A 27,975-nucleotide genomic window follows, 5' to 3' on the forward strand; every position below is an offset into this window, starting at 1 on the left:
TGTATAGTTTCCCTTTGAAAGTTCTTCCCTGGAAAAATCCTCCCTATGAAAAATTCTCGCCTTAAAAAATCCGCTTCGCAGAAAATTTCCCCACATAGTATTCACTCTCCCCCAAAAATGTCTGTTTACTACCAAACAAATACTATATGTAAACACTAGACAAATCTCATAACTTACATAATCCTCTGGAAATATTATGTCAGCACTAACAATTAGTAGAAACTATTTTGGTCGAAATTTGACTACATGAGGTAAAAGTAAGTTGTTAGTAACTGATGAAACAATGGGAATCGCATTTACTCTTCAAATTTTGCGTTCAAAACCCGTCAAACAATTCTTGAACAGCGTTTTGATTTGTTAGATAAGTTATCTAACAATTTTTTGAAATAGTGACTTATTAGCTCACGAAAACACATTTGTTAGTAAAATTGTTAGAGACGCTTAGTTGTAGAGATAGTAAAAACAGGCCTAATATTTCCACTTCGTCAATCCAAAAAATTAAAGGTTTTACTATACAAATTTCACAGTGGAGGGGGGCGGATGAAAATAAAAAATATACTTTTACCTTTTTGATTTTTATTCATGTACATTCGTGTGCGCAAGGAAAGCCTTTTTTGGCCTTCATACTAAGATGAAACCAACTTTGATATGAAAAACTTGAAGCAATTACTATTTCTGTATTTGATGAACAGAGACATTCAGAGTTTTGATTAAATGTAAACGAGCGAATTTCGTTAAATAAATGTGTTTCTAAATATGTGTTTGGCAAAAATACTAAATTTAAAAAAAATCATAAAGAAAAACTGAAGAAACATTGGTTTTTTAAGCCCAACGAAAATACTGACAAACAAAGCAAATGTTTCGGGAGACCAACCGCTTCCCTTCTTCAGCGTGAACAGAAAATTTCAAGGAGAATGCCAAAAAAACTGTTACGACAAAGAAAACCAAACAACGTAGAGTCAACATTAAAAACCAACCAATAAAAAAAAACAATAAAAGCCAAAATTGGACGATAAATCAAATTCAATAAAAAACAAAATAAATGAATTGAAACCCAACACAAAAGGTGAGACACTCACCATTAGCCACGATTAGCAAAAAAGTTCAAAAAATCTTTGACTATTCTCATTGGATACTAGTGAATGAATGCCAGGTGAACAGGTAAAAAAAATCATAGTTTCCAAGGCATAAAGACGTAACTTTTTCGTAGCTTTTGACAGGTAAATTTCTTTTGTCGGGTGACTTTATTTCGCTATCAAGAGCGGCACGTATCAAGGGGGGTAGGCAGGAGTCGTTGCCTCTATATTTCGAAAAACACATTTTATGTAGTCCCATTGAAAAACCTCACCTCCAAATTTCAATAAATGGCTCTTTTATTTAAAAAAAAAAAAACATTTGAAATCCATCTTTCCCTCCCTTTCAAATTTTTATAGCAGAAATAGCAGAAATAGTCATGTCAACCAGTTCGTGGTAACAAACTGTAGTAAGGAGCGACCCGGCTCAATAGTAACCGAAACCCTAAAAAACGGAATTTTTATACCAATAGTTGCATAAAAACAAAAACGTTTTTATATGGATTTTAAATATACAAGTTTTATCAAGTTTAGTTTTACCCATCAAAAGTAACGAGCCTGAGAAAATTAGCCTTATTTTAGAAAATACGGAAACACCCCTTAAAAGTTATAGAATCTTAACGAAAATCACACCATCATATTCAGCGAATCAGAGAACCCCACAGTAGAAGTTTCACGCTCCTATCTACAAAAATATGGAAATTTGTATTTTTTGCCACAAGACAGATCATGGACTTGTGTTTAGTTGTTTTTTCCAGGGGTGATAGTATCGACCCAGTGGTCCTAGAATGTCACAAAAGGGCTCATTCTGACGGAGATTAAAAGTTCTAATGTCCTTTTTATTTTTGTATTTTTTGCCACAAGACAGATCACGGATGCGTGTTTAGTATTTTTTTTTCAGGGGTAATCGTATCGACCCATTGGTCCTAGAATGTCGCACAAGGGTTCATTCTGACGGAAATTAAAAGTTTTAGTGCCCTTTTTAAGTGACCAAAAATTGGAGGGCATCTAGGCCCCCTCCCACGCTCATTTTTTCCCAAAGTCACCGGGTCAAAATTCTGAGATAGCCATTTTATTCAACATAGTCAAAAAACCTAATAACTCTGTCTTTGGGGATAACTTACTCCCCCACAGTCCCCGTGGGAGGGGCTGCAGGTTACAAACTTTGACCAGTGTTTACATACAGCAATGGTTATTGGGAAGCGTACAGACGTTATCAGGTGAACATTTTGGTTGGGGGGGGGGAGGGGTTATGTGGGAGGAGCTTTCCATGGAGGAATTTGCCATGGGGGAAGAGAATTTCCATGAAGGGGCGCAGAATTTTCCAGTATTTAAAAAAAAGAAAAATAAATATGAAAAACTTTTTTCGGCTGAAAGTAAGGAGTAGCATTAAAACTTAAAACGAACAGAAATTATTACGCATGTGAGGGGTTCACTTCCTCCTAATACCTCGCTCTTTACGCTAAAGTATTTTTAGTAATTTCAACTATTTATTCTATGGCCTTTGTGATTCAGGGGTCATTCTTAAGGAATTGGGACAAAATTTAAGCTTTAGTGTGAAGAGCGAGGTATTGACGAGGCGGCGAACCCCCTCATATAAATAGTAAAAACATACGATTATAGAAGTTCGTTATGTAAGTTAATTCGTAAGTTACGTATATTTTTACTAATAAAACGTTCGTAAAAAATTAAAAGTTCTAGTTGCCTTTTTAAGTAGCCAAAAATTGGCGGGTAACTAGGCCTCCTACCCCGCTCCTTTTTTTCTAAAAATTATCCGATCAAAACTATGAGAAAGCCATTTAGCCAAAAAAAAAATATGCAAATTTCGTTTTAATTATACCTGTGCGGAGAGCCAAAATCAAAACATGCATTAATTCAAAAATGTTCAGAAATTAAATAAAAAAAACAAGTTTTTTTAACTGAAAGTAAGGAGCGATGTAAAAGCTTAAAACGAACAGAAACTAGACCTCCGTTGCCTGTGCAACGGGAAGTGTTGCAGCAACTGTGCCCTGTTCCTTAGGGCACAGTTGCGGAGCAACACGTGCAACTGTGCCCTACGGGACACAGTTGCGGAGCAACAGTGACGCCAATTCGAAGTATTATGTTTCGAGACGCACATTTCGGGAATTATTTCCGGGAAATCTGAAAGAGATATGGAAATAACGTCTTATAGTTTTCTGCTTAACTTTTGATGGTCTAAGCTAGGAAAATATAAAACAAATCAAATTCACCAAAAAATTTAAATTGCCCCGAGGGCTTGACAAAACTTCCAAATAGAAAAACCCAAAGAAGGAATTTTATTTCGGAGAAACTATTGTAAGCTACAGTTGTTAGGAGATCGAGACCTGTCGAACCGCGTTGGAAAAAAAATTCTAGCTGGTCCAGAACAGAAGTTACCTCTAGAACGTCGAAACTTCGGAAATTATTTCTTAGAGAACGAAGCAACTTGGTATATAGAACACTTCACTTCTTCTTGCATACTTTTCATAGCACTACTCGATAAAAATATAAGAAACATCAAAATCGAAAATTTGAGAAAATTCCAAAAAAAAATCGGAACGAGATGGACTTTTCCAGAATTATTTCCGGGAAATCTGTAAGAGCTACGGAATTTTGTGCTCCGGTTCTCGAAGAGACAAATGAAAGTTCTACATGAGTTCAGCATAACTGTATTTCTAACAAGTTTATTTCCTAAGCTAGGGTCGTCTTAACTTGACGCCAAACATCGAACGCAGAGTGTCTAAGAAAAAAACGGTTTTATTTTTTTTTATGGAAAACTGTTAGAAATTTTTGGAACTTCTCTGGAAGTTTTTTACTCTGTTTCACGTTTCCCTTCCCTCTGAAAAATCTCAAATTTTTAACTCTTACCACCTCGGAGCTACAGGTCGCTGATCACGGTGAAAAAAAAAAAAAAAAAAAAAACAAAAAAAACTACGAAAGCAGCAGTGTTGCTCCGCAACACAATTACTCCGTATATGACAGGGGCTGTTCCCTCTTCAACACCCCGCTCTTTACGCTAAAGTTTTTAACGTTTTAAAAAGTAGTGGAGAGAATGAGTCAAACGTAGTTAACAGATTTGGAAATTGTGTCATTGAGTTTAACAACCTCCCCTCAGTTCTCAGGGCAAGGGTTGTTATGCAAGTTATGCCCTGGGGGTATATAAGGTTTTTATAGAAAGCGTGGTCGTATACACTTCGGAGGGGGTTCATTCAATTATTAATCAGAAGTTCTAGTGCCCTGTTTAATATCCAAAGTAATCAGAGGGTGGATACCCCCCACACCTCGTATTTTCCCGAAATGTATCTGATAAAAATTTTGATATGAACACGAAGTCGTAGAAACTTCAAAAAAGGCTCATTCGATTGAAAATTGAAAGGCCTAGTGTCGTTTTTAATAGTCAAAAATGAATGGAGGGCAAGAAGCCCTCCCCCACGCTCCTCAATTTCCAAAACACATCTAATCAAAATTTTGAAATAGGATGAACTCCCCCCAGAGACCTTAGCCCAAGGGTTGTAAGTTATGCCCCGAGGGCATGTAAGTTTTTTTATGGAAAGGGTTATCATATAAAATCCAGAGGAGGCTCATTGATATGGAAATCATGTCCCAGTGCTCTTTTTAATAGTCAAAGTGATCGGGGGCAGCCACCCTCGCCTCTCATGGTATTTTCAACAAACGCATCTGATAGAAATTCAATGATAGCCATTTGTTCAAAAATAGTCCAAAGATCACATAATAAGGTCTTTGGAGTTGACAGAATTCCCCAGGGTCTATGGGTAAGGGTTGTAAGGAGTACCTCAGGGGCATATAAGTTTTTTTATGTAAGAGTTGGTCGTCTGAACTTTAGAAGAGGCTCATTTGATTGAAAATGTATAGTTATAGGTCCCTTTTAAGAGTCAAACATTATGGAGATATACTAGCTCTTTCCCCTCCCTAACATCCTCTTTTCCCGAAAAACATTCAGCTGAAATTGTTAGATAGCCATTTTGTTATCAATAATTCAAAAATTACATAACTATGTCTTTAGGGTGGACACAATCCCCCGGACCCATGGAAAAGGGTTGTAAGTTATGCCCCGGGGAAAACAAGGTCTTTATGGAACAGATGGTCGCATAAACTTTGGATCGAATGGAGCTCATTTGATTGGAAGTCGGCTAGTAGCCCCCATGCCCTCTCAAGACCACAACATAATGCGCGTTTTACTGAAAAAAAAGATGAACATGGAGTGTGATTTTAATTGACATTTACTGATATTTCTTCCTTATAGTTTTGTTATTTTTTGATTTATGAAATTAAAAAAGTGAAATCATTTAGAACGTTTTTTTTTCCAGTAAAGTGCATATTATGGTCTTGTCTTCTGAAGGCATGGGGATCATTAGCCCGCTCATGTTAATTTTTCTCGTTTTGAGTTTGACTCCGTTATTTTTTGTAATTTCTGTTCATTTTGAGTTATTTATAAATAGAGATTTGTGGTAGTTCTACGCTTGTAAGATTATTTGACTTTTTTGGCTTAATGGAGCTCTTTATTTTTCTTTGAAGAACTTCTTTTGCAAAAAAAAAACTATTTGAATTAATATATATTAAGGTTAAACAGAAATTTCTGAATAAAAAAAAAAAAAAAAAAATCAGGATCCTTCGAAATAAAATGACTGTAATGGCTAAGGATTTTTCTTTGGTGGGCGGAGATAAACTGTCTGCTAGAAAGCAAGTTTATCAATATTGGTCAGGACTTATCCTTATTTGTTTTTACTTATTTTTGTACAGGAAAAAGAATTTTCTAGGGGGGCCTTACTCATTATTGCCCTCCTACCTAAGCAAATCGGCAAAACACCACTTTCCACAATTCATTACGAACGAAAACACAGGCCCAAGCTCTTCAGCCAAAAATGCATCCCATGCAAAATTTGACCTACACAAACTGACCCCTATACTGCTATATACTTTTCAGTCAGCTCTGGGACAGAGATTAGCTCTACCGCGTCGAAGCCGTTGCACATGACCGTGTCTTATGGAGGATTTCTGTTGGTGAAATAATGAATGCTGGGTGGGGTGGAGCAGCTTCTAGTTCTCGTCAACTAGTAAGGTACTCTTCTCTACTCAATAACTTGTAAAACTTTACCCCAGTACTTTTCTGACCAAGTTCACCTCAAACCCAATTAACGCATACCCGACAAACGGAACGCGCAAAAACTTTGATTCAGAATTTCTGAATATCTTTTCAGACCTTCAACAGGAAAAGCATATAATGCATCATGCTGTTCTACTTTTTAATCTTGCTAAAATAAGGTATTATAAAAGTGAGACCCTGCAAGAAAAAAATAATAAAGAAAATAAAGAATAAAAACCGATCTTGCGTTTGCAAGTTTTACTTTAAATCATGATTCTGCATGGTTCCAAGCGATTTACTTTTATAATGCTAAATTGCACTTAAACTGCTTAGATAAGAAATTAGCAAATTTTTGGTTTTATTTAAAGCGGTAGAAATCATTACAGACTAGTCAAGTAGTCAGTGGGGAAACCAATACAATAGAAAATGATTTCTTACTTATCTGTGGCATTTATTTTCACATCTATCGTCATGGGTTTGCCATTCGAAGACGAAAGCATGTCGAAGAATCGGAATAACGAGGGGAACTTGGTATGGAAGCCCCAGAAGAGACCATCATACTTATATATAGACAGCGAAAGCTCCATTCAAGAATCTGAGCAAATAGAGGAACGAGGATATAACACATATATGTCCGACGCAAAACTCCCCACTGCTGAAAAAGAGGCTGAAGGAAAAGAGCTATTATCTTTATTGAAGGAAAACACTGATTTTGAGCCCTCCCCATTGGATCCTAGGGAAGCATTTAGACCGGAGAATGTCAATACAAAAAATATTGAAATTGATCCTCGATTGGAACCACGCCTTGATACAAAGATGGATGTCGTCAGCGAAGAGCCGGAGTTGAATGGGGACGGTCATCTACAGTCTAACGATTGGAAACAAATCATTCCAGGAGCTCCTAAGCCCACAGTAGGAATACCAGAGAGTGACGATACGCCCCTTAGCTCCAAAGATTCACCTTGGAAAGACTTTATCAACATCGATCTTGCAGCAGAGTCGGCTAAAATCGAACAGCCTGAAGAGCAAAAGGTATGGTTAATTACCCTTTTTAATATAATACCATGTTAGAAATGCCATAAATAATTTTTCAGTTGATAATTCCTAAATTTTGAGGAAAGAGTGGGGGGCTGAGAGCTCATTAAAAAATATTGGTCTTTGACCTCTATTCCCTCTATCTTTGTGAAGATATACAGATGAATGTAATGAAGATAGTGAAAATCCCTTTCTATACTGATCTAAAGGAAGTTTCCAGAAGTTGCCCTATTTGGAGCTTCAGCCCTCCCTCCCCCTTCAAAAAAGATACATTAGCCTTTATAATCACCCGAAATGAGGAATAGACATTTCGTTATTGTCAAAAATACTTGCCCACTATAATTTACTTTTAGAACCTTATAGCTCATAAGCTGTTGAAAGGTGTTCGATATTTCATTCTTCTAGGTCATGAGTAGAGTTGGGAACTAGCAAATTCTACCTTTTCTGTTTTTCTATTTTTTACTAAATCTGTTTGTTTCACCATAAAAGGATTTGAAGACTGTAAACAGCTTTTTTTAGGTGCATCATTTATTGCAAAAAGCTGTTTTATTTATTTTGTTAACGTTCGAAATGTACCGTGGTAACCAGACCCATTGCTCTTTACTCTTTCTCATGATCTCATCTGTAAACTTCAACACATAAGTCACGGATAAAATTTCTAATCAAGACAGTAGGCTAAAAAAAAAAGACCATGGAAAAAAAGGTATAACAGTTTTGGGCAATTTCTATTTTATTTTTCACTGTCTTGATTAACTATTTTATCCGCTGTTAATATATTTCATTTAATTGGTAAGGCTTTGCGAATGCTTTATAAAATCTGTGATATGTTATAGTACTCCGTATTCAAACCGCATTTTATAGTTGAAGTGTTCTCACTTCAGTTTATAGTTACAGTGTTCTCAGTATGCGATATTTTACAGCATTTGTATCAAAAACTTGTTTAGGGAGTTTTTTTTAATGCAGTTCGTTGTATCTAATCGCAAATAGCGAATGACAATAGTAATTGAAACTGTAAAAACTGGAAATTCAGAAATTTTATGAAGTTTAAGTGATCCGGTTTTTATCGAAATTTCACCAATAAAATCTGGAACCTCCAAGAAACAGAGGACTGAGTTTTGAAGTCCCTTAACTACGAAAACACGAAATTTCATGTCAAAGCTCCATGCCTTTTTCTTTTTCTTTTTTTAAAGGAATGATTATATTGAGCCAGAGTCATGGAACTTCAGGAGGAGTCCCGGTTGAACAGAAACAATAAGTTTTAGTGCCCTTTTTAACGCTTACAAATGATCAGACGCCGAGAAGGTCAAAATCTGAAAAGATATATCACCTAAATTAGAGCGGTTCCTGTAGCCATCAGGGCAAGAGCTTGAAGTTATGACAAATTTTACATTTAACATAAAATAATTACTAAATAAGCCTTCAAAGAATGGTAGGCTAATCATTCGTTTTTGATTTTAGGATCTTGCGAACATTTCAATCGAGAGCTACTTAGATTTTTTTTTAAAGAGATTTCCGGAAAACGACTCCAAATTATGCAAAAAAACTAAATTTTGAATCCCTTTTTTTAAAGAAAAAGTTTGTCAGAGACAGGAACCAGGAAGGTGAGAATGTTATGCCTGATTAGAATTTGGATCTGACAGATTCCAAGGACTTTCCATATTTATTCAATTGAAAAAAAGATTTAATCTAGATAGACGGGGAAACTAATAAGTTTCGAGAAAAATTGTATTGATTACCATGAATTATTTTCTTGGAATTTTGAAATAATTTTGTAAGTTACTGTTGTACATTCTTGTACATTAATATTTCAAATAATTAGTATAAATAGTTTTGTAATAATTAATTTGTAAAATCTTGAATTGAAAGTTGTGATCAGATCAAACAGTTCGTGGTAACGAACTGCAAGTAAGGAGCGGCCCGACTCAATAGTAACCAAAACTCTAAAACACGGAATTGTGATACTAATAGATTTATCAAAAGAATTGGAGTTTTATGCTGATTTCAAATATATATGTTTCTTTAAGTTTAATTTCACCCATCAGAGGTTGCGGACCTGAGAAAACTTGCCTGATTTTTGAAAAAAAGGGGAAAACACCCCCTAAGTCATAGAATCTCGATGAAAATCATAACATCAGATTCAGCGTAGCAGAGAACCCTACTGTAGAGGTATCAAGCTCTTATCTGGAAAAATATGGAATTTTGTATTTTTTGCCAGAAGAAAGATCGCGGATGCGTATTTTTTTTTCCTAGAGGTGATCGTATCGACCCAGTGGTCCTAGAATATCGCGAGAGGGCTCATTCGAACGGAAATCAAAAGTTCTAGTGCCCTTTTTAAGTGACCGAAAAAACTGGAGGGCAACTAGGCCCTCTTCCACGCCCCTTTTTTCTCAAAGTCATCCTATCAAAATTTTGAGATAGCTTTTTTGTTCAGCATAGTTGAAAGGCCGAATAACTATGCCTTTGGGGATATCATAACCCTTCCACAGCCCCTAGAGAAAGTTCTTTAAGTTACAAAATTTGTCCATTGATTGCGTACATTATTTGTTATTGGCAATTATGAATACATTTTTCGGGGGAGGAGGTATAATAATCTGCTGGTGGGATTTTCTACGGGGATAATTTTCCAAGGGGAGGGAAGTTACCAGGGGGTTATTTTCAGGGAAAATTTTACACTGGAGATGTTTGCCTGAATTCCAATACGAAATTACTGAAGTGTTATTGTCCGGGGTAAAATTTCACCAGGATTGAATTGTCTATTGGACTCATTGGGAGGAGGGATCTTCCCGTAGAGGAGTAGCCAGATTTCCTGGAATTATTTAAAAAAGATCAGACATTAAATAAAAAGTAAGTTTTCTTAACTGGAAGTAAGGAGCAACATTAAAACTTAAAACGAACAGAAATTATTACTTATAGAAGGGGGTTGACTCCTCCAAATCACGTCGCTCTTTACGCTAAAGTACAATTATGTCCCAATTCTTTAAAAACAACTCCCAAAACACTATGTTCGTTTAATTGGAACAATAAGAAGCTTTTTTTCAAAAGTACTAAAAAACTTTTACTTTTTTACTTTTTAGATTTTTTAAAAGACATTTCTGGAAAACGACCCCAAGTTCTACTGTTTTAAATTTAAGTTACCTGGTAACTTAAAATTGATTCCAAGTTCGACAAAAGCACCACTGCCCGTGCTTTTTTACTTTTTCTGGCAGTTTCAGCCTCCGCTGGTGTTTTTAAGACTCAAAAAGAAAATCAGGTGCATTCAAACTTTTTTTTTTCAAATGAACGAAAAGCTGTTTTCACTTGGCTCTGCTTGCCTGAATTAAATAAAAAAAAAGTTTTTTTTTTAACTGAAAGTAAGGAGCGACATTAAAACTTAAAACGAACAGAAATTACTTCGTATATGAAAGAGGCTGCTTCCTCCTCAACGCCCCGCTCTTTACGCTAAAGTTTGACTCTTTCTCTAAACTCTACTTTTTAAAACAGTAAAAAACTTTAGCGTAAAGAGCGGGGCGTTGATGAGGAAGCAGCCTCTTTCATATACGAAGTAATTTCTGTTCGTTTTAAGTTTTAATGTTGCTCCTTACTTTCAGTTAAAAAAACTTGTTTTTTTTATTTAATTTCTGAACGTTTTTGAATCAATGTATGTTTTGATTTTGGCTCTCCGCAGAGGAATAGTTAAAACGAAATTTGCATTTTTTTTATTTTTTTTGGCTAAATAGCTTTCTCATAATTTTGATCGAATGATTTTGAGAAAAAAAAGAGCGGGGGAGAAAGCCTAGTTGCCCTCCGATTTTTTGGCTAATTAAAAAGGCAACTAGAACTTTTAATTTTTTACGAATCTTTTTATTAGTAAAATATTTACGTAACTTATAAATTAGCTTACGTAAAGAACTTTTGTATTCTCATATTTTTATTACATATATGAGGGGGTTCGCCCCCTCGTCAGTACCTTGCTCTTTACACTAAAGCTTAAATTTTGTCCCAATTCATTAAGAATGACCCCTGAATCACAACAGCCGTAGAATAAATAGTTGAAATTACTAAAAATCCTTTAGCGTAAAGAGCGAGGTATTAGGAGGAAGTGAGCCCCTCATATGGGTAATAATTTCTGTTTGTTTTAAGTTTTAATGCTGTTCCTTACTTCCAGCCGAAAAATTTTTTTCATATTTATTTTTTCATTGTTTTTTTTTACATAATGCTAGTAAATCCTGCGCCCCCTTCATGGAAATTTTCTTCCCCCACGACAAATTATCGATGGAAAGTTCCCCCAGCATATCCCCCTCCTCTCAACCCCTCCCCCCAACCAAAAAATACCTCCTGAAAACGCCTGTACACTTCCCAATAACCATTACTATATGTAAGCACTGGTCAAAGTTTGTAACTTGTTGCCCCTCCCACGGGGACTATGGGGGAGTAAGTCGTCCCCAAAGACATAGTTATAAGGTTTTTCGACTACGCTGAATAAAATGGCTATCTCAGAATTTTGATCCGTTGACTTTGGTAAAATAATTAGCGTGGGAGGGGGCCTAGGTGCCCTCCAATTTTTTTGGTCACTTAAAAAGGGACTAGAACTTTTCATTTCCGTTAGAATGAGCCCTCTTGCAACATTATAGGACAACTGGGTCGATACGATCACCCCTGGAAAAAAAAACAAATAAACACGCATCCGTGATCTGCCTTCTGGCAAAAAATACAAAATTCCACATTTTTGTAGATATGAGCTTGAAACTTCTACAATAGGGTTATCTGATACGCTGAATCTGATGGTGTGATTTTCGTTAAGATTCTATTACTTCTAGGGGACGTTTCCTCCTATTTTCTAAAATAACGCAAATTTTCTCAGGCTCGTAACTTTTGATGGGTAAGACTAAACTTGATGAAACTTATAAATTTAAAATCAGCATTAAATTGCAATTCTTTGATGTAGCTATTGGTATCAAAATTCCAATTTTTAGATTTTTGGTTACTATTGAGCCGGGTCGCTCTTTACTACAGTTCGTTACCACGAACTGTTTGAAAATCCATGATAAAACAAGACTTTGCTTGCATTTGTCTCAGGATACAATATTTTCAGATCATCCTAGCGCTATTATGTAAAAGACGGTCGAGTTGCATAATGTTCAGTTATCAATTTGAGCTATATTGAGCCATGTCATAACATGCCATCCTCAGTTCTTTGTCCAATGAATCAAAGGTCCGCAATTCAGCATCTGTTTTGCAAGAGTGCTATCTGGCCTCTGAAATACATTGCCAGGTTAGGCCATATTAAAAACCATATTAAACTTAAGATCAGACGAAAAAGAAACCGGTCAGAAGAAGCAATAGCTCAAACTCAAAAAGACCAGAAATTACTATTAAAAAATAAATGAAACCTAACCGAACAGAAATTAAATAAACAATCATAGCAAAAATACATACAACAGGTACTAATATAAATAAATAAATAAATCTTAGAACGAGTAAAACTTAAGTTGAATATTCAAATCAAGCTTGAAACAAACAAAAATCTCTAGAAACAAGAGTTTGGGTTTGTCTCCTTCTCCCAATTTAAAAAACTAAAACCTACTGCATCATTGACGTTTTACTGAAAACGAATTATATGACAAGTATTTTCTTTTGTACTTATTACAACAGTGAAAATAAACTTAAAAATTATAGTAAATTTAAATTTTGAGCTGATGAGCTTTCAGAAATTAGCATAATTATATATCAAATATTCATTTTAGTTTCATTATTTCTTTAGTTTTTATTAGTTATTACTATTTAGTTTTATTATTTCAAGACTGTTAAAGACGAATATAGCTTCACTACAAACAAGATTTTGGATGCTGCACCCTTCCCTCACTGTAAAAGTCTAAAACCTACAACGTCATAGGTGCTTCACTGAAAACGAATTATATTACAAACATTTTTTTCGAGTTATTTCAGCACTGAAAATGAAAAAAAGATACATTGAAATAAAAGCTTTATTCGTTTTAAGATTTACTTATTCATTTATATTAGTACCCGTTGCATGTTTTTGCTATGATTGTTTATTTGATTGTTGTTCGTTTTGGGTTTAATTAGTTCTTTAATAGAAACTTCTAGTCTTTTTGAGTTTGAGTTATTGCAGGTTTCAATTTTTTCTGATCTTGTTTAATATGGCCTTTACTTTCCTTTAGAAAATTTCTTTTTCAAAAGTTTTTATTTATTAATTTATGACAAAGGCTAAATTCTTACGGGGATTTCCCCTTTCTCCACGCGTGCAGGCATGTCCCAAACAATATCGTACGATTATTTAAGGATTTTGGCAAAACTTTTCAAAGATCGTATGAAATGTTAGGTATACCCTATTCCTTCTAATTAAAAAAGTTTTCGATGCCCCTCCCAAAGAATATCTATATTTTCATAGCCCCATTTTTTCATCTACGTTCCATTTAATCTCCCCAAAAATCCAGTCCTTTTTTAAAATCCCTAATTTTTAAACCCCCAAACGTTTACGTGACCACACCTTAACCCTACCCGCTCCAACACACTCAACGCTGAATTGTTGTTGCACATTTCAGATCTAATAATTTAAGTATGAAATAAATCAACTTAATTACCCGAAGTCACATATTAGATTTGAAAATAAAACCTCAGCACAAATAGAGAGGGCCACAAAAAGGGGGAGGGAAGCTGTGCAACTTGTCCGTTAAAAAGCAGGAAGGCCACTGATTTGAACACTGAATATATTAATAACAAACAGAAATTAAATTCAAAAACACTTCTTTTTCAAAAGGAAATAAAGAGCAGAGTTAGAACTTACAGCGGAAAGGAACAATCCAAAATATGAGAGGGTCGTCCCAGAGCGCCGTCCCAGCGCCCTGCTTTTCCCAATAAAATTCAACTTGTACTTCCCGAAAATATTTTAGAATACAATGAATATAACTACTGGGTAATTCCAAGTGCTTTACTTCCCGATTCAAGAGCTAAAATTTGGCGTGAAAAGTGGAGGGGAGCGTAAAAACCTCCCTCACATTTAAGACAGCATATAAGTTTAACGTTACTCTTTACTTTCATTTGAAAAACTTGTTGTTTCTATTGTTATTATTTTTGTTTGACTTTTCGATTGTAATTGCTTTTCAGGCCAGGTCAGAAAAATTTACTCTAACTCTTACCTGACAAAAAGACAGGATAAAATTTCTGAAAACGCACCCCATTTCTAAACAGAAAAAGTACAACTTTTTTTTTTTTAGGCCAGATCAGACAATGCAGAAACTATATTAAATTCTAAAAGAGAAGAAACAACTTTTGAGGATTTAATCAAGGAGATGGAGCAACTATCTGAAAGTGACGACGAGGATGAGACTCCATTTAGCTCATATGCTTCTTCTGATGAGCTAAAGTCTATCATGTCCCAGCTTTTGGAAATTACGAAAAAAACTTAATCATTCCATTTTATTAATTTCATACAATATTTTATTAGTTGTGTGGCTTTTACTTTAAGTGAAAAATAAATTTTGGAAATGATTCAAATATTTTAAGCCTAAGAGTATGTAGTATTTTATTTATTCAGTTATCAAGCTGGCTAAATCCACAAAACAAGAGGCAGAGAAGTCAAACTAGAGAAACAAGACGAACTAGCTTCGCCCATGCTTTTATCTATTAAATAAAAAAAAACGAGTTTTTTTAACTGAAAGTAAGGAGCGACATTAAAACTTAAAACGCACAGAAATTACTTCGTATATGAAAGAGGCTGCTTCCTCATCAACGCCCCGCTCTTTACGCTAAAGTTTGACTCTTTCTCTCAATTCTTCTTTTTAAAACAGTAAAAAACTTTAGCGTAAGGAGCGGGGCGTAATATAAGGAGGTGAGCCCCTTATATGGGTAGTAATTTCTGTTTGTTTTAAGTTTTATTGCTGTTCCTTACTTCCAGCTGAAAAAGCTTTTTCACATTTATTTTTTAATTTTTTTTTAAATAATGCTAGTAAATCCTGCTCTCCCTTCGTGGAAGTTTTCTTTTCCCATGACAAATTCTCGATGGAAAGTTCCCCCAGCATATCCCCCTCTTCTCAACCCCTCCCCCAACCAAAAAAATCCTCCTGAAAACGCCTGTATACTTCCCAATAACCATTACTATATGTAAGCACAGGTCAAAGTTTGTAACTTGTTGCCCCTCCCACGGGGACTGTGGGGGAGTAAGTCGTCCCCAAAGACATAGTTATAAGGTTTTTCGACTACGCTGAATAAAATGGCTATCTCAGAATTTTGATCCGTTGACTTTGGGAAAATAATTAGCGTGGGAGGGGGCCTAGGTGCCCTCCAATTTTTTTGGTCACTTAAAAAGGGCACTAGAACTTTTCATTTCCGTTAGAATGAGCCCTCTTGCAACATTCTAGGACAACTGGGTCGATACGATCACCCCTGGGGAAAAAAAAAAACAAAAAAAACAAAAAAACAAATAAACACGCATCCGTGATCTGCCTTCTGGCAAAAAATGCAAAATTCCACATTTTTGTAGATAGGAGCTTGAAACTTCTACAATAGGGTTCTCTGATACGCTGAATCTGATGGTGTGATTTTCGTTAAGATTCTATGACTTTTAGGGGGTGTTTCCCCCTATTTTCTAAAATAACGCAAATTTTCTCAGGCTCGTAACTTTTGATGGGTAAGACTAAACTTGATGAAACTTATATATTTAAAACCAGCATTAAAATGCGATTCTTTTGATATAGCTATTGGTATCAAAATTCCATTTTTTAGAGTTTTGGGTACTATTGAGCCGGGTCGCTCCTTACTACAGTTCGTTACCACGAACTGTTTGATACACTCAGAATACGATTGCGCTGCTTTTGGTGAACTATGGTCTATAGTCCCAGGTCCTGGCAATTACAAAACAATCTGTAAAGTCCCATTTTATTAGTTTCTTGCATAAGTATGGAGCTCTTGTTTTAAATGTGAAATAAATTTGGGAAACAAATCTCTAAGGGCTGATGTTCTTCTTAGAACATGCGATTTTGCAGCAAGCCTACACCTGTAACTTGGATTGGAAGGAAAATACACTTATATCCTTAGACTTACTAATTTCAGATAAATACTCATATTGAGTCAGAATTGCGATTTTTTGAACGGCTTGAAAATTAAACTAAATGTCTCTGGATCAAGAAGACCCGAACAGACAAAAATTATTTTTGAGTTTTGGGGTGTGTGCACCCTAACAATAGCAAAAGAAGTTCGGTTTGACTGAAACTTTTGTCTTTAAGTTCTTCTGTCCTAATGCATCAATGAAAATTAAAAAGAAAAATTGGTTCATCTGAGAGTGGTGCCCCAAAAAAGGTCTTTTTATGGTTGGTTGGAGCATTAGACCCCAAAATATGCGACTGAAAACGGTCCAAAATCGTTTTCATCTAACTGGCGTAAATTTTTCAAGAGCTGCTCACATTTGGGACGTCAAAAGGGTGCCTCAAACTTTGTTTGAAAGGGAAGAATGCCAGGAAAGGGGACAGAAATGGGTTGAAAGTTTTAGTGTCCCCGATCATTTTTAAACTTGCAGTGGTAAGTCAAGAGCGTCAGGGAAGGGGGTAAAAATGGGCCGAAAATTTTGTAGTAAGTCCCTAGACTAAGTGAATCAAATAAAATAAATCTAGCTTGAGGATTCAGACCCCCCAGAAATAAGGCCTAAAAATACCAAAAACTTGTTCTGTCTGATCAACTGAAACTTATAGTAGCTCATGATCACATTAAAAAAATTTTAATATGTGGCTCATGACCAATAGGCTAACTCATTGTGCTAAAAAAAGACATATCTTATTTTTCAGAATTTTACAGAAGAGCAAATATAGGTTTTACGATTTGGCTGCAAGAAAAGTTTCGATCAAGGTTTTAAACGAGAAATCTGTGCATGGAGTGTTTTTATTTTTATTTATTAATTACAAGCTTTCTAAAATATACACTCAAGGAGATTCCTCGGTAACAATTATTTTTCAATATTCTAAGACACAAAGAACTTTTTTCTAATGCGCCCTTGAAACACTAATTAAGCTCCTCACAGTTTTTAAGCAATAGTAAAGTTTGAAGATATTTTTCTGTTTCTTTCATAATTTATTTTGATAGTTCAATTTTGTACTATATGAAAGGTCAGACTTTTGTACTTAGTTTCTGCTATGGAATATATATAATGTCACAGATTTTTCAAAACGCAAGAGCCTTCAAGTTTTGATACGACCTTGTACGACCTATGGTGTTTTTGACCTTCTTTGGCCATTTTTTGAATTGAGGTAATTTACTTGTGTTGTATGTTGTTGTGCTGCTATGTTATTTATGTTGTTATGTTTTTATGGCACTTGGTATTAACCAAGTGACATATAGCAATCGCCAATTCTGTCGGTCTGTCTGTCTGTCGGTCCCCGTTTTGCTACTTTAGGCACTTCCAGGTAAGCTAGGATGATGAAATTTGGCAAGCGTATCAGGGACCGGACCAGATTAAATTAGAAATAGTCGTTTTCCCGATTTGACCATCTGGGGGGGGGAGTGGAGGGGCCGGTTAATTCGCAAAAACAGAAAAAATGAAGTATTTTTAACTTATAGGTGATTGGATCTTAATGAAATTTGATGTTTGGAATGATATTGTGTCTCAGAGCTCTTATTTTAAATCCCGACCGGATCTGATGACATTGGAGGGCGTTGGAGGGGGGAAACCTAAAGTCCCGGTTTTGCTACTTTAGGCACTTCCAGGTAAGCTAGGACGATGAAATTTGGCAAGCGTATCAGGGACCGGACCAGATTAAATTAGAAATAGTCGTTTTCCCGATTTGACCATCTGGGGGGGGGAGTGCGGGGCCGGTTAATTCGAAAAGAATAGAAAAAATGAAGTATTTTTAACTTATGAGCGGGTGATTGGATCTTAATGAAATTTGATGTTTGGAATGATATTGTGTCTCATAGCTCTTATTTTAAATCCCGACCGGATCCGATGACATTGGGGGGAGTTGGAGGGGGGAAACCTAGAATCTTGGAAAACACTTAGAGTGGAGGGATCGGGATGAAACTTGATGGGAAAAATAAGCGCAAGTCCCAGATACATGATTGACATAATCGGAACTGATTCGCTCTCTTTGGGGTAGTTGGGGAGGGGGATTAATTCTTAAAAATTAGAAAAAATGAGGTATTTTCAACTTACGAACGGGTGATCGGATCTCAATGAAATTTGATGTTTAGAAGGATATCGTGTCTTAGAGCTCTTATTTTAAATCCCGACCGGATCTGGTGACGGGGGCGGGGAGTTGGGAGGGGGAAACCTAAAACTTAGAAAACACTTAGAGTGGAGGGATCGGGATGAAACATGGTGGGAAAAATAAACACAAGTCCTAGATAGATGATTGACATAAACGGAACAGATCCGCTCTCTTTGGGGTAGTTGGGGGGGGGGTGTATTTTTGAACAATTAAAAAAATGAGGTATTTTTAACTTACGAACGGGTGGTCGGATCTAAATGAAATTTGATATTTAGAAGGATATCGTGGCTCAGAGCTCTTATTTTAAACCCGACCGGATCTGGTGACATTGGGGGGGAGTTGGGAGGGGGAAACCTAAAACTTTGAAAACACTTAGAGCGGAGGGATCGGGATGAAACTTGGTAGAAAAAAAGCACGAGTCCTAGATACATGATTGACATAACCAGAACGGATCCGCTCTCTTTGGGGTAGTTGGGGGGGGGGGGGGTTAATTCTGAAAAATTAGAAAAAATGAGGTGTTTTTAACTTACGAATGGGTGATTGGATCTCCATGAAATTTGATATTTAGAAGGATATCGTGTCTCGAAGCTCTTATTTTAAATCCTGACCGGATCTGGTGACATTAGGGGAAGTTTGGGATGGGGAAACCTAAAATGATGGAAAACGCTTAGATTGGAAGGATTGGGATGAAACTTGGTTGAAAAATAAGCAGAAGTCTTGCATACGTGATTTACATAATTGGAATGGATCCGCTCGATTGGGGGGGGGGGGGGGGTAATTCTGAAAAATAAGAAAAAATGACGTATTTTTAACTTACGAAGGAGTGATCGGATCTTCATGAAACTTCATATTTAGAAGGACCTCGTAACTCAGATATCTTATTTTAAATCTCAACCGGATCAAGCGTAATCGGGGGGGGGGGCAGTTGGGGGGGGGGGGCGGGAAATCTTAGAAAATACTTAAAGCGGTGAGATCAGGATGAAACTGGATGGGAAGAATAGAAACCTGTCTAAGATACGTGACTGACATAACTGGACCGGATCTGCTCTCTTTGGTGGAATTGGGGGGGGGGGGTAATTTTGAAAATTAAGGTATTTGTAACTTACGAAAGGGTGACCAGATCTTAATGAAATTTGATATTTAGAAGGATTTTGTGCTTTAAAGTTCTAATTTCAAATTCCGACCAGATCCTGTGACATTCGGGGGAGTTGGAGGGGGAAACCGGAATTCTTGGAAAACATGAAAATTGGGGTATTTTTATCTTACGAATAGATGATCGGATCGTAATGAAATTTAATTTTTAGAAGGAATTCATGTCTCAGAGCTCTTATTTCAAATCCCGACCAGATCTTTTGACATTGGGGGGAGTTGGAGTGGGAAATCTTGGAAACACTTGGAGTGGAGGAATCGGGATGAAGCTTGGTGGATAGAATAAACAAATTTCCTTGATACGTGATTGACAGAATCGTACTGAATTCGCTCTCTTTGGGGGAGTTGGGGGGAGGAGTTCAGTGATTTGGCGAGTTCGGTGCTTCTGGACGTGCTAGGGCGATGAAAATTGGTAGGCGTGTCAGGGAGCTGCACAATTTGACTTGATAAAGTCGTTTTCCCAGATTTGACCATCTGGGGGGCAAAAGGGAGAGGAAAAATTAGAAAAAATTAGGTATTTATAACTTACAAGTGGGTGATCGGATCTTAATGAATTTTGATATTTAGAAGGACTTTGTGACTCAGAGCTCTTATTTTAAATCTTGACCGGCATTAAGCCTCTTATTTTCCTTTCATAGAATTTTGTTAGAGCTCATACCATATGATCTCTTGGCTCTTAGCTCTTCTCGCCTCGTCACGAGTGCCATATGAGCTCTTAGCTCTTGTTTGTCTTGTTTTTTCTTTTTTTGTGTGTTTACTCCACAATTCAATGTACTTTGTGGGTTACAAATAAATTATTTATTATTATTATTATTTGTACGTAGATATATTTAAATATTTGAAGCCTTGAAATGAAATATACCTGCGCTAAAAAAGATGCTTGACCTGGTGGATGTATTAAACGAGACAAAATATGTTTTTTATGATACTTGGAAGTAAAAGTTTACTAAAAGAAGAAAATAAAATAAAACCCCCGAATTGTTATCTTTTTGTCTCATAAGAAATACATTACTATTTTCTAAGACACTCAAAGCAAAAGCTTCTTGCAGCTTTTAAGTAAAAAAACGTTTGGTAACAGTAACAGGAACAATTTTTATAAGCATCAAATTGAGTTGTCTAATATAAACATAAATAGATTATCATAGGAATTGTAACCTGCGAATCTGTCGAGTAGAAGGATCATTAAAAATACCGGTAACTTGCTTCTTTTTTATTCAAAGTAAAAACACACATACTCTTTTTTACAGGGAGAAGAGGGAATACTGCTAAACCATTGGGGATCATGAAGTTCGAAAATTTATACTTTATAGTAGAAATGATTTAAAACTTCAAGTTTCAAATAAAATGCTCTATCTTCAGTCTCAGGCAGAGACATACGCAGAGATGGGGGGAGATACATATATAGTAATCTTCCAAGTCTGACACAAAATAAAGTGTCCCTGAATTATTGTTTCCCTATCTTCTAACAAATACATAAAAACCTTCTAATACGTTCTTGTAAGCGGAATATCAGAGTGAAAGCTCCCTTTAATTTCTAAGTAGCAGTAGACTTGGTAACAATAGCGGAAAGGATTTCTTTAAGCTTCAAATGAAGTTCTTCGATTTCATTTGGCAGTGGAGTAATCAAAGATGTTTTGTATTGCTGAAAAAAAAGAACATTATTCAATCGAAAGTACAAAAGAAGATGGCCAAAAAATAAGTAAAACAGACAAATTGCAGGAAAGCCTCCATAAACAATAACCTGAAGATTAAATTGACGCTTTTACCAATTAGCCTGTTTAGGGAGGCAGTTAAAACAAAAAATCAAGAAGCGTATAGAAAAAAGTCGCTCTTAATAGAGATATCGGGGAAACTTACCCAAGCCTCATTTGTAATGAACAAATTAATTCTGCTACTTTACATAATAATTTTTTTTCACAGCCTAAACCTGATAATACCATATCTGGTAAGCAATTAGCGATCCAAAACGCTGTAAAAAAAAAAAAAAAAAAAACAAGACACGATTTACTATGTTTGAATATACCAGGTGAAATACCAGGTTAGGCTAAAAAACGTCTGGTCCAATTGCAAGAAAAAGAAGAAATTTTTAATTTGTGATAAGCCTGTGCATAAGCAGAGTGGAGGGGGGCTCAGGGCCTGACCTCTCGGGAACACTAAATCTCTTTCAGTTTCTAGACCCTTCTCATTCAGAGCCAGATCATGAATATGAATCCAGAAAAAATCCTAAGCACATGCATAGTACTATAGTATTGTGAAAAATGAACTCACACACCGGAGTTATTGTGAAGAATTATTAGGGAGTAACAGTATATTAAGAACATAGTACAAATAATATTTAACTATTATCAAGAAAGTTGTCATTGCTAGTTATAGTTTATGATAACATACTACATAATAATATCGTGTAAAAAATATAATAATACTAATGTAAATCAAAGCATTACTGCTACTACTAAAGAACAACATACTGCAGCATCAAGCCACCTAAGAGCAACACAGCTACGCATGCTCCTCTTTCATTCCAATCTATAACCTCCCAAAAAGTTTCCGTTTCTTTTGTATCTTTCCTCATGACATCCTCCCATTTCGTTTGGGGGCAACCTAATTTTTGCTTGGCCCTAGTAGGGATGTGTAACCTGCGGCTCGCGGGCCACACTGTTGCCCACTTGAGATTTTTTTCGGCCCACTAGCCATTTTCATTCCAATTTTATTGAAATTTAATAGGTTCTGCGGTCCACAGTAATAAGAGATTGGACGACCCTGCCCTAGACAGTTGCCTGACAAGAATGGTCTTGGGCAATCTGCTATACTTTAACCACAAAAAGATTTCTAGCCATCTCAACCTTTCTCTCAGCATAGCCCAAGGAAGCAGAATTGACACCCATATTTCGAAGAGCTTACGGTTGAGATACGGTCAGTCAGTTGGGTACGATAGAGAATCCGTAGGCAATTTCTGTGGAAAACGTCAAGCAAATTCTTTTCCGTTTTACATAGGTACGCAAACGTATCTCCCTATTCTTCCCAACCTTCTTTCAACTATAGAAAAACACCCTGGCCCTTGGCTATTCTACTTTTGACATATTCACTGGATCCACCGTCTTTACTACTAATACTACCAAGGCAGGTGAAGCTGTCCAATTGATCAATTTTCTCGTAAACCAACACCATCTCTTCGCCTTCACCTATTCTTAGTCTTATCAACTTAGTTTTCTTAACCTTAACTTTAAAACCTATTTTTGTACCCTGAGCTCGCAAAACCTGTAAAAGTCATTCATTTTGAATATACTTTCACCTACAATGCTTAAATTATCAGCATAGCCTAAGTAAAGAAGAGACTTCCAAAATCGAATCCTTGTTCTCCCATTGTCGTTGTTCTGCTTCTTAGAACAAAATCCATGAATAGATCCATAAAACTGGGGATAGAATGCAACCCTGCTTAACTCATGATTTAATTCGAAACCAGCTGCTTACCTCATTTCCAACCAGTAATGTTATTCAGAGTAGGGACCGCCCTTTGGATTGAAGCACACCCATAGCCACTACTCCTTTCTTCCTTTAATGATTTAAGAAGACGAGGAAGTTTAACGGCGACTCTCTCAAGACCCGGGTGTAACAAATTTTCTTCAAAACACAGGTCATGTTACGTAATGAGGAATGTTTTCTAAGAGATACAGGTGTCTGTAACGTAACAGGTGGTGTTTTCTAATAGATACAGGTGGTTGTTATGTTAATTACTTAAAAAGGCCACGAGGGCCAGGGAAAAGACTTCAGAGCCCCAGCACTTCATGTTTTCTGTGTTCTTTATGTTTAAAAACCTACAGGAGCAGGGAAAATCCTTCAGGAGTCCCCTCCCAAGTAAGAACATGATCCAAATTGATCATAACCCACATCTAGTCAAGATCCAATCATAAGCGTTACATCATAAGGGAAGTGTTTTTCTTCCAGACATTCTTCAAGAAGTTTTTCAAGATGTTTCATGACATTTCAAGACGTTTTTAAGAAAACAATTTCAAAATGTTTCAAGACACCTTAAGACGTTTTTTAAAACGTTTTTCTTCAAGACGTTTTTCTTGTGATTCCTTTAGTTCTTACGTAATGGGGCATGTTTGCCAGTGTTCGGCATGAGGCATTCTCACGTGATTTGTTTCATCAGGGCCCATGGGAAATCCCGCTTGTAACTGAAGAGGGCACACATGTGGGGTGCTACGGTTTTAAATTGGTTTTTTCGAGATTTCATTAATATTTCAATGCGTTTTTCTTTTCTTCTTTATCAGGAACCATTATAATCAAAAGATTTTTGTCCCCTTTAGGAATTGAAAGTGATTTCCCATCAACGGAATGGAGCGCTAGACAGCTGGGCCAAGAAAGTCTTCAATATATTTTAATTTGGGAGATATATTCTAATGGAAACGTTTCGAAAAATGTACGGATTACATGTTCCCTATGTTAGCAATAATTAACATGCGGGAGAGAAAATAGATTACTGGAAATTGCTTATATTTGATATGCACCTGCTTGTTAAGTAATGCTTTAAAGGGTATTATCGGATAATAATAAGGATTGTTCTTAGCATATTTTTAGTAATAGTCTTTTACTCTGTGGGAACTTAAATGCACTATCAGACGTGAAATAAAAGCAAGAATATCATTATGGCTAGGATATGATACACCTTCCTATTTGATCAAAAGTCTATCTTTTCCTCTTCAATAAACATACTAGAGGCATTCTTGAACGGGCATACCTATGTACATAGGCTACGAGAAGCTTAAATTGCATTAGTGAAATATATTGAATTTGTATTGTGGAACAAGAAATCTAAAGACACGGACTTTTTCTATTGCACATACAAGTTAAAAAAAAACTATCAAATCACAAAATCACAGAAAAAGAAATTAAAACTCATCAAAAGGAAAAACATATGTGAAAAAGCTTATAAAGGATAAAATATAAGGAAAAAGAAGCATGAATTGAGGAAAGTCGGGTACCCTAGCGGCCAATTCACGGGGGAGGGCTGTTATTAGAGCTGTATTTATGCCATATTAAGAGATATTTCTCAGAGGTCTCACTAAATTCTGTTAAATATGCTTGTAAAATTTAAAATTCTTGTACCGTTTTCTTGCAAATTCTTGTAAAAATTCTTGTAAAGATTTTTACAAAATCTTGTAAAAAAGTGAGCGTGCGCACGGAAACTTATTAAACCCAAACGAACCTAACTCAAAATCAGTTAACAAAATGGAACCTAAGTAATAACGACAAGTTGCGAGATTAAGTGATAATACCTTGTAAGATTTTGTTACTAACTTGCATGCTATTGATCATACCATGTGTGGTTTTGATATTGTCATAAAGGATTCTCATTCAACCAGTCGAGATTTTGATAATGTCTGCGAGATGTTTCATGATATCAGACAAGATTTTGACAATCTTGATAATGACAGACACGGTTTGATTGTACTAGGTTAAATGTGGTAATAGCAGACACGATTTAGATAATATAATGTCAGATTTGACGATATCAGACAGGTTTTGATATTACCAGAACAATATTCCTGCTAATATCAGGTAGAACTTTCATAATACCATGCATGATATTGTTAATAACTTGCAAGATTTTGATAATACAATGTAAAGTTTTGATAATATCACAGAGGATTCTCTTTATACCATATGAGATTTTGACAATGTAGCACAGGATATTTGATACTTTCAGGCATGATTTTGACAATATCACACAAAATTTTGGTACAGCTTGATAATATTTTGATAGTACCAAACACAGTTTTGCTAGCATCATTCCATATTTTAGAAATAACTTGCGAGATTTAGGTAATAACGGAAAGAATTGTCATAATATCTCACGAAACTTTGAAAGTGTAAGACAAGATTTTGTGATATTTAAACATGATTTTGTTATATCATACAAGACTTTTGACAATACCATATAAGGTTTTGAAAATATTTGACAAGATTTTGATAGTCTTGAAAATATCATGCAACAGTTTGGTAATAGTTGGCAACATCTTGATAGTCTTGACAACAACAGACACGATTAGTTCGCACTATGTTAAATTTGGTAAGAGCAGACAAGATTTAGATAACATCATGTTAGATTTGACGATATATGTTTTGACATTACCAGAAAAATATTTTTTTTAGTATCAGGTAAAATTTTCATAATACCTTGTATGATATTGTTAATAAATTGTAAGATTTTGATTATATTATGTAACGTTTTGATAATACTATAGAAGAGTGTCATTATACCATGCGGGATCTCGATAATGTAGCACAAGATATTTTATAATTTCTCGTATGATTTTGATAATATCAAACAATATTTTGCAAGCATCATTCTAGACTTTTATAATAGCTTGCAAGATTTAGGTCTTAACGAAAAGCGTTGTCATAATATCTCACAAGAATATTTAAACATGATTTGGTAATATTCAGCAATACTTTGATAATATCATGTAAGGTTTTGATAATATTTGACAATATATTGCTAGCTCTATGTTAAACTTTGTTAATAGGTAACATGATTTTCATAGCAGCATATTAGATTTTGGGAATGTCAGACACGTTTTGATTGTAGCAGCAATTATTTTGTTAATGTCATTTAAGATTTGACGATGTCAAGCGAGATTTTGTTAATAACTTCCAAGATTGTGATATCATGTAAGGTTTGGACAATACCCTAGAGAGTCTTCATTATATCCATCGAGATTTTGATAATGCAATGCAAGATGTTTGATATTATCGGATGCACTGGCAGACTTTTGTACTGGCAGTAATGGCAGAAAAAATCAGTTTATTTTTAGTAAAGTTATATCCAATTCCGCTTCCTCCGTTTCTGTCCCCGCTTATAGCAATTCCAGTTCGATTCTGCGGGCTCTAATTATCCAAATCTAGAATGGTTCAAGAAAAATCGTGTCTTTTACTATCAAAATATTATCAGGCACTACCAAAAGCTTGTGTAGTATTATCAAAATCTTGTATGATATTATCAAACACCTTGCACTTCATTATCAAAATTTTACCTGGTATAAAGTGAATCATCAATTGGAATATCAAAACCTGAAGTGGTATTATCAAAATCATGCAAGTTATTATCAAAATCAAGCATGGTATCATCTTAATCTTACATGAAATTTACAAAATATTTTCTGGTATGATCAAAACGTGTCTGATATTGTCAAGATCTAAAATGTTGTCATAAAAATCATGTCTGCTAATAACAAAATTCAACATAAATGCTGTCTCCTATAATCAAGATCATCAAAATCTTGAAAAGTAATACAAAATTTTGAATAATTTTATTAAAATATTTTCTGATAAATGAAGTATCTCCCACAACATTATCAAAATCTCGACTGATATAATGAGAATCTTCTACGGCAATACCAAAGCCCCAGACGAAACTATCAGAATTATTCAAGTTATTAGCAAAATCTCAATTATTGATATCATTATCTGAAAAGTCATTAATGAAATATCTTAAGCAACAATCAAAACATGAGTGCTATTACGATAATCTAATATGATGCTATCAAAATCATTTTACCTATTTATGAAACTTGAAATAGTGCTATCAAAATTGTAGGCGATGTGGTATTATCAAGATTATCATCATCTTGTCAAATATTATCAAAACCTTACATGATATTATCAAAGTCTCGGATGATATTACCAAATCTTGATAAATATTACAAAATATTGTCTTGTATTATCAAAGCCTTGTGAGATATTATGAGAATCCTTTCAGGCATTTTGTAAATCTTGCAAGTTATTATCAAAATATAAAATGGTTCAAAGGCATTTTTAAGCTTTTTCTTGTCAAAAATCATACCTTAAATGCACTGATTTGTGTTTTCGCAATACATCCTAAGCGTGATACATCATTTGAATTCATGCTACCGTACCACATTACGACTGACCCTCTGATAGGCTATGGCACCCCTCATCATTCCTAAGACTTTTTCCAAATATTTTTTTTGTTAAAAATCATGCTTTTAATCCATTGGTTCATGTTTTCACAAATCAACCCTATGTGATACACCATGTTAATTCACACCACGGTGCCACACTATTACTACCCCTCTGACACCCCTAATTGTTCCAAAGACATTTTTCAATTATTTTCTTGTTAAAAATCATGCATTAAATCCATTGTTCGTATTTCAGCAAGCCACCCTCAGCGTGATAACCATGTCAAATCACGCCACTGTGCCACACTATGACTGGCCCTCTGGCACACTATGGCACCCCTAATTATTCATCAGACATTTTTAAAATAAAGTGATATCCATTTCACTTCCCCCACTTCTGTCCCTGCTTACAGAAATTCCAGTTCGATTCTGCTAGCTCCGACCCCAGTTCCGGTACCAGCCCCAGTTCCCCCAATTATAGTTCCTTCAGTTCCGGT

General features: G+C 35.5%; 2 protein-coding genes across 4 annotated transcripts in view; one reads left to right on the forward strand and one right to left on the reverse strand.

Annotated features, from left to right (window-relative positions):
* Positions 1–6,552: 6,552 nt before the first annotated feature.
* Positions 6,553–14,700, forward strand: LOC136029523 (uncharacterized). Its single transcript, XM_065707975.1, has 2 exons — positions 6,553–7,209; positions 14,427–14,700. Exons 1-2 carry the CDS (start codon positions 6,604–6,606, stop codon positions 14,616–14,618), a joined length of 798 nt encoding a protein of 265 aa, XP_065564047.1. The 5' UTR covers positions 6,553–6,603; the 3' UTR covers positions 14,619–14,700.
* A 6,362-nt stretch (positions 14,701–21,062) lies between these two features.
* Positions 21,063–27,975, reverse strand: part of LOC136029524 (tetratricopeptide repeat protein 27-like) — a 63,279-nt gene continuing 56,366 nt past the window's right edge. For all 3 annotated transcript variants that reach the window (XM_065707977.1, XM_065707979.1, XM_065707978.1), the window contains exon 10: positions 21,063–21,195. In XM_065707977.1, coding sequence (XP_065564049.1) covers positions 21,088–21,195 — 108 coding nt within the window. In that variant the 3' untranslated portion in view covers positions 21,063–21,087. The remainder of the gene's footprint in view (positions 21,196–27,975) is intronic.

The sequence above is a fragment of the Artemia franciscana genome, chromosome 7 (assembly GCF_032884065.1).
Source record: "Artemia franciscana chromosome 7, ASM3288406v1, whole genome shotgun sequence".
In the NCBI taxonomy this organism is placed as follows: domain Eukaryota; kingdom Metazoa; phylum Arthropoda; class Branchiopoda; order Anostraca; family Artemiidae; genus Artemia; species Artemia franciscana.

Bases quoted from the DNA above. Each gene is read 5' to 3' on its own strand.
- LOC136029523 (XM_065707975.1), top strand. From the start codon at position 6,604: ATGATTTCTTACTTATCTGTGGCATTTATTTTCACATCTATCGTCATG. The intron at 7,210-14,426 runs GTATGGTTAATT...TTTTTTTTTTAG, and splicing joins AACAGCCTGAAGAGCAAAAG to GCCAGATCAGACAATGCAGA.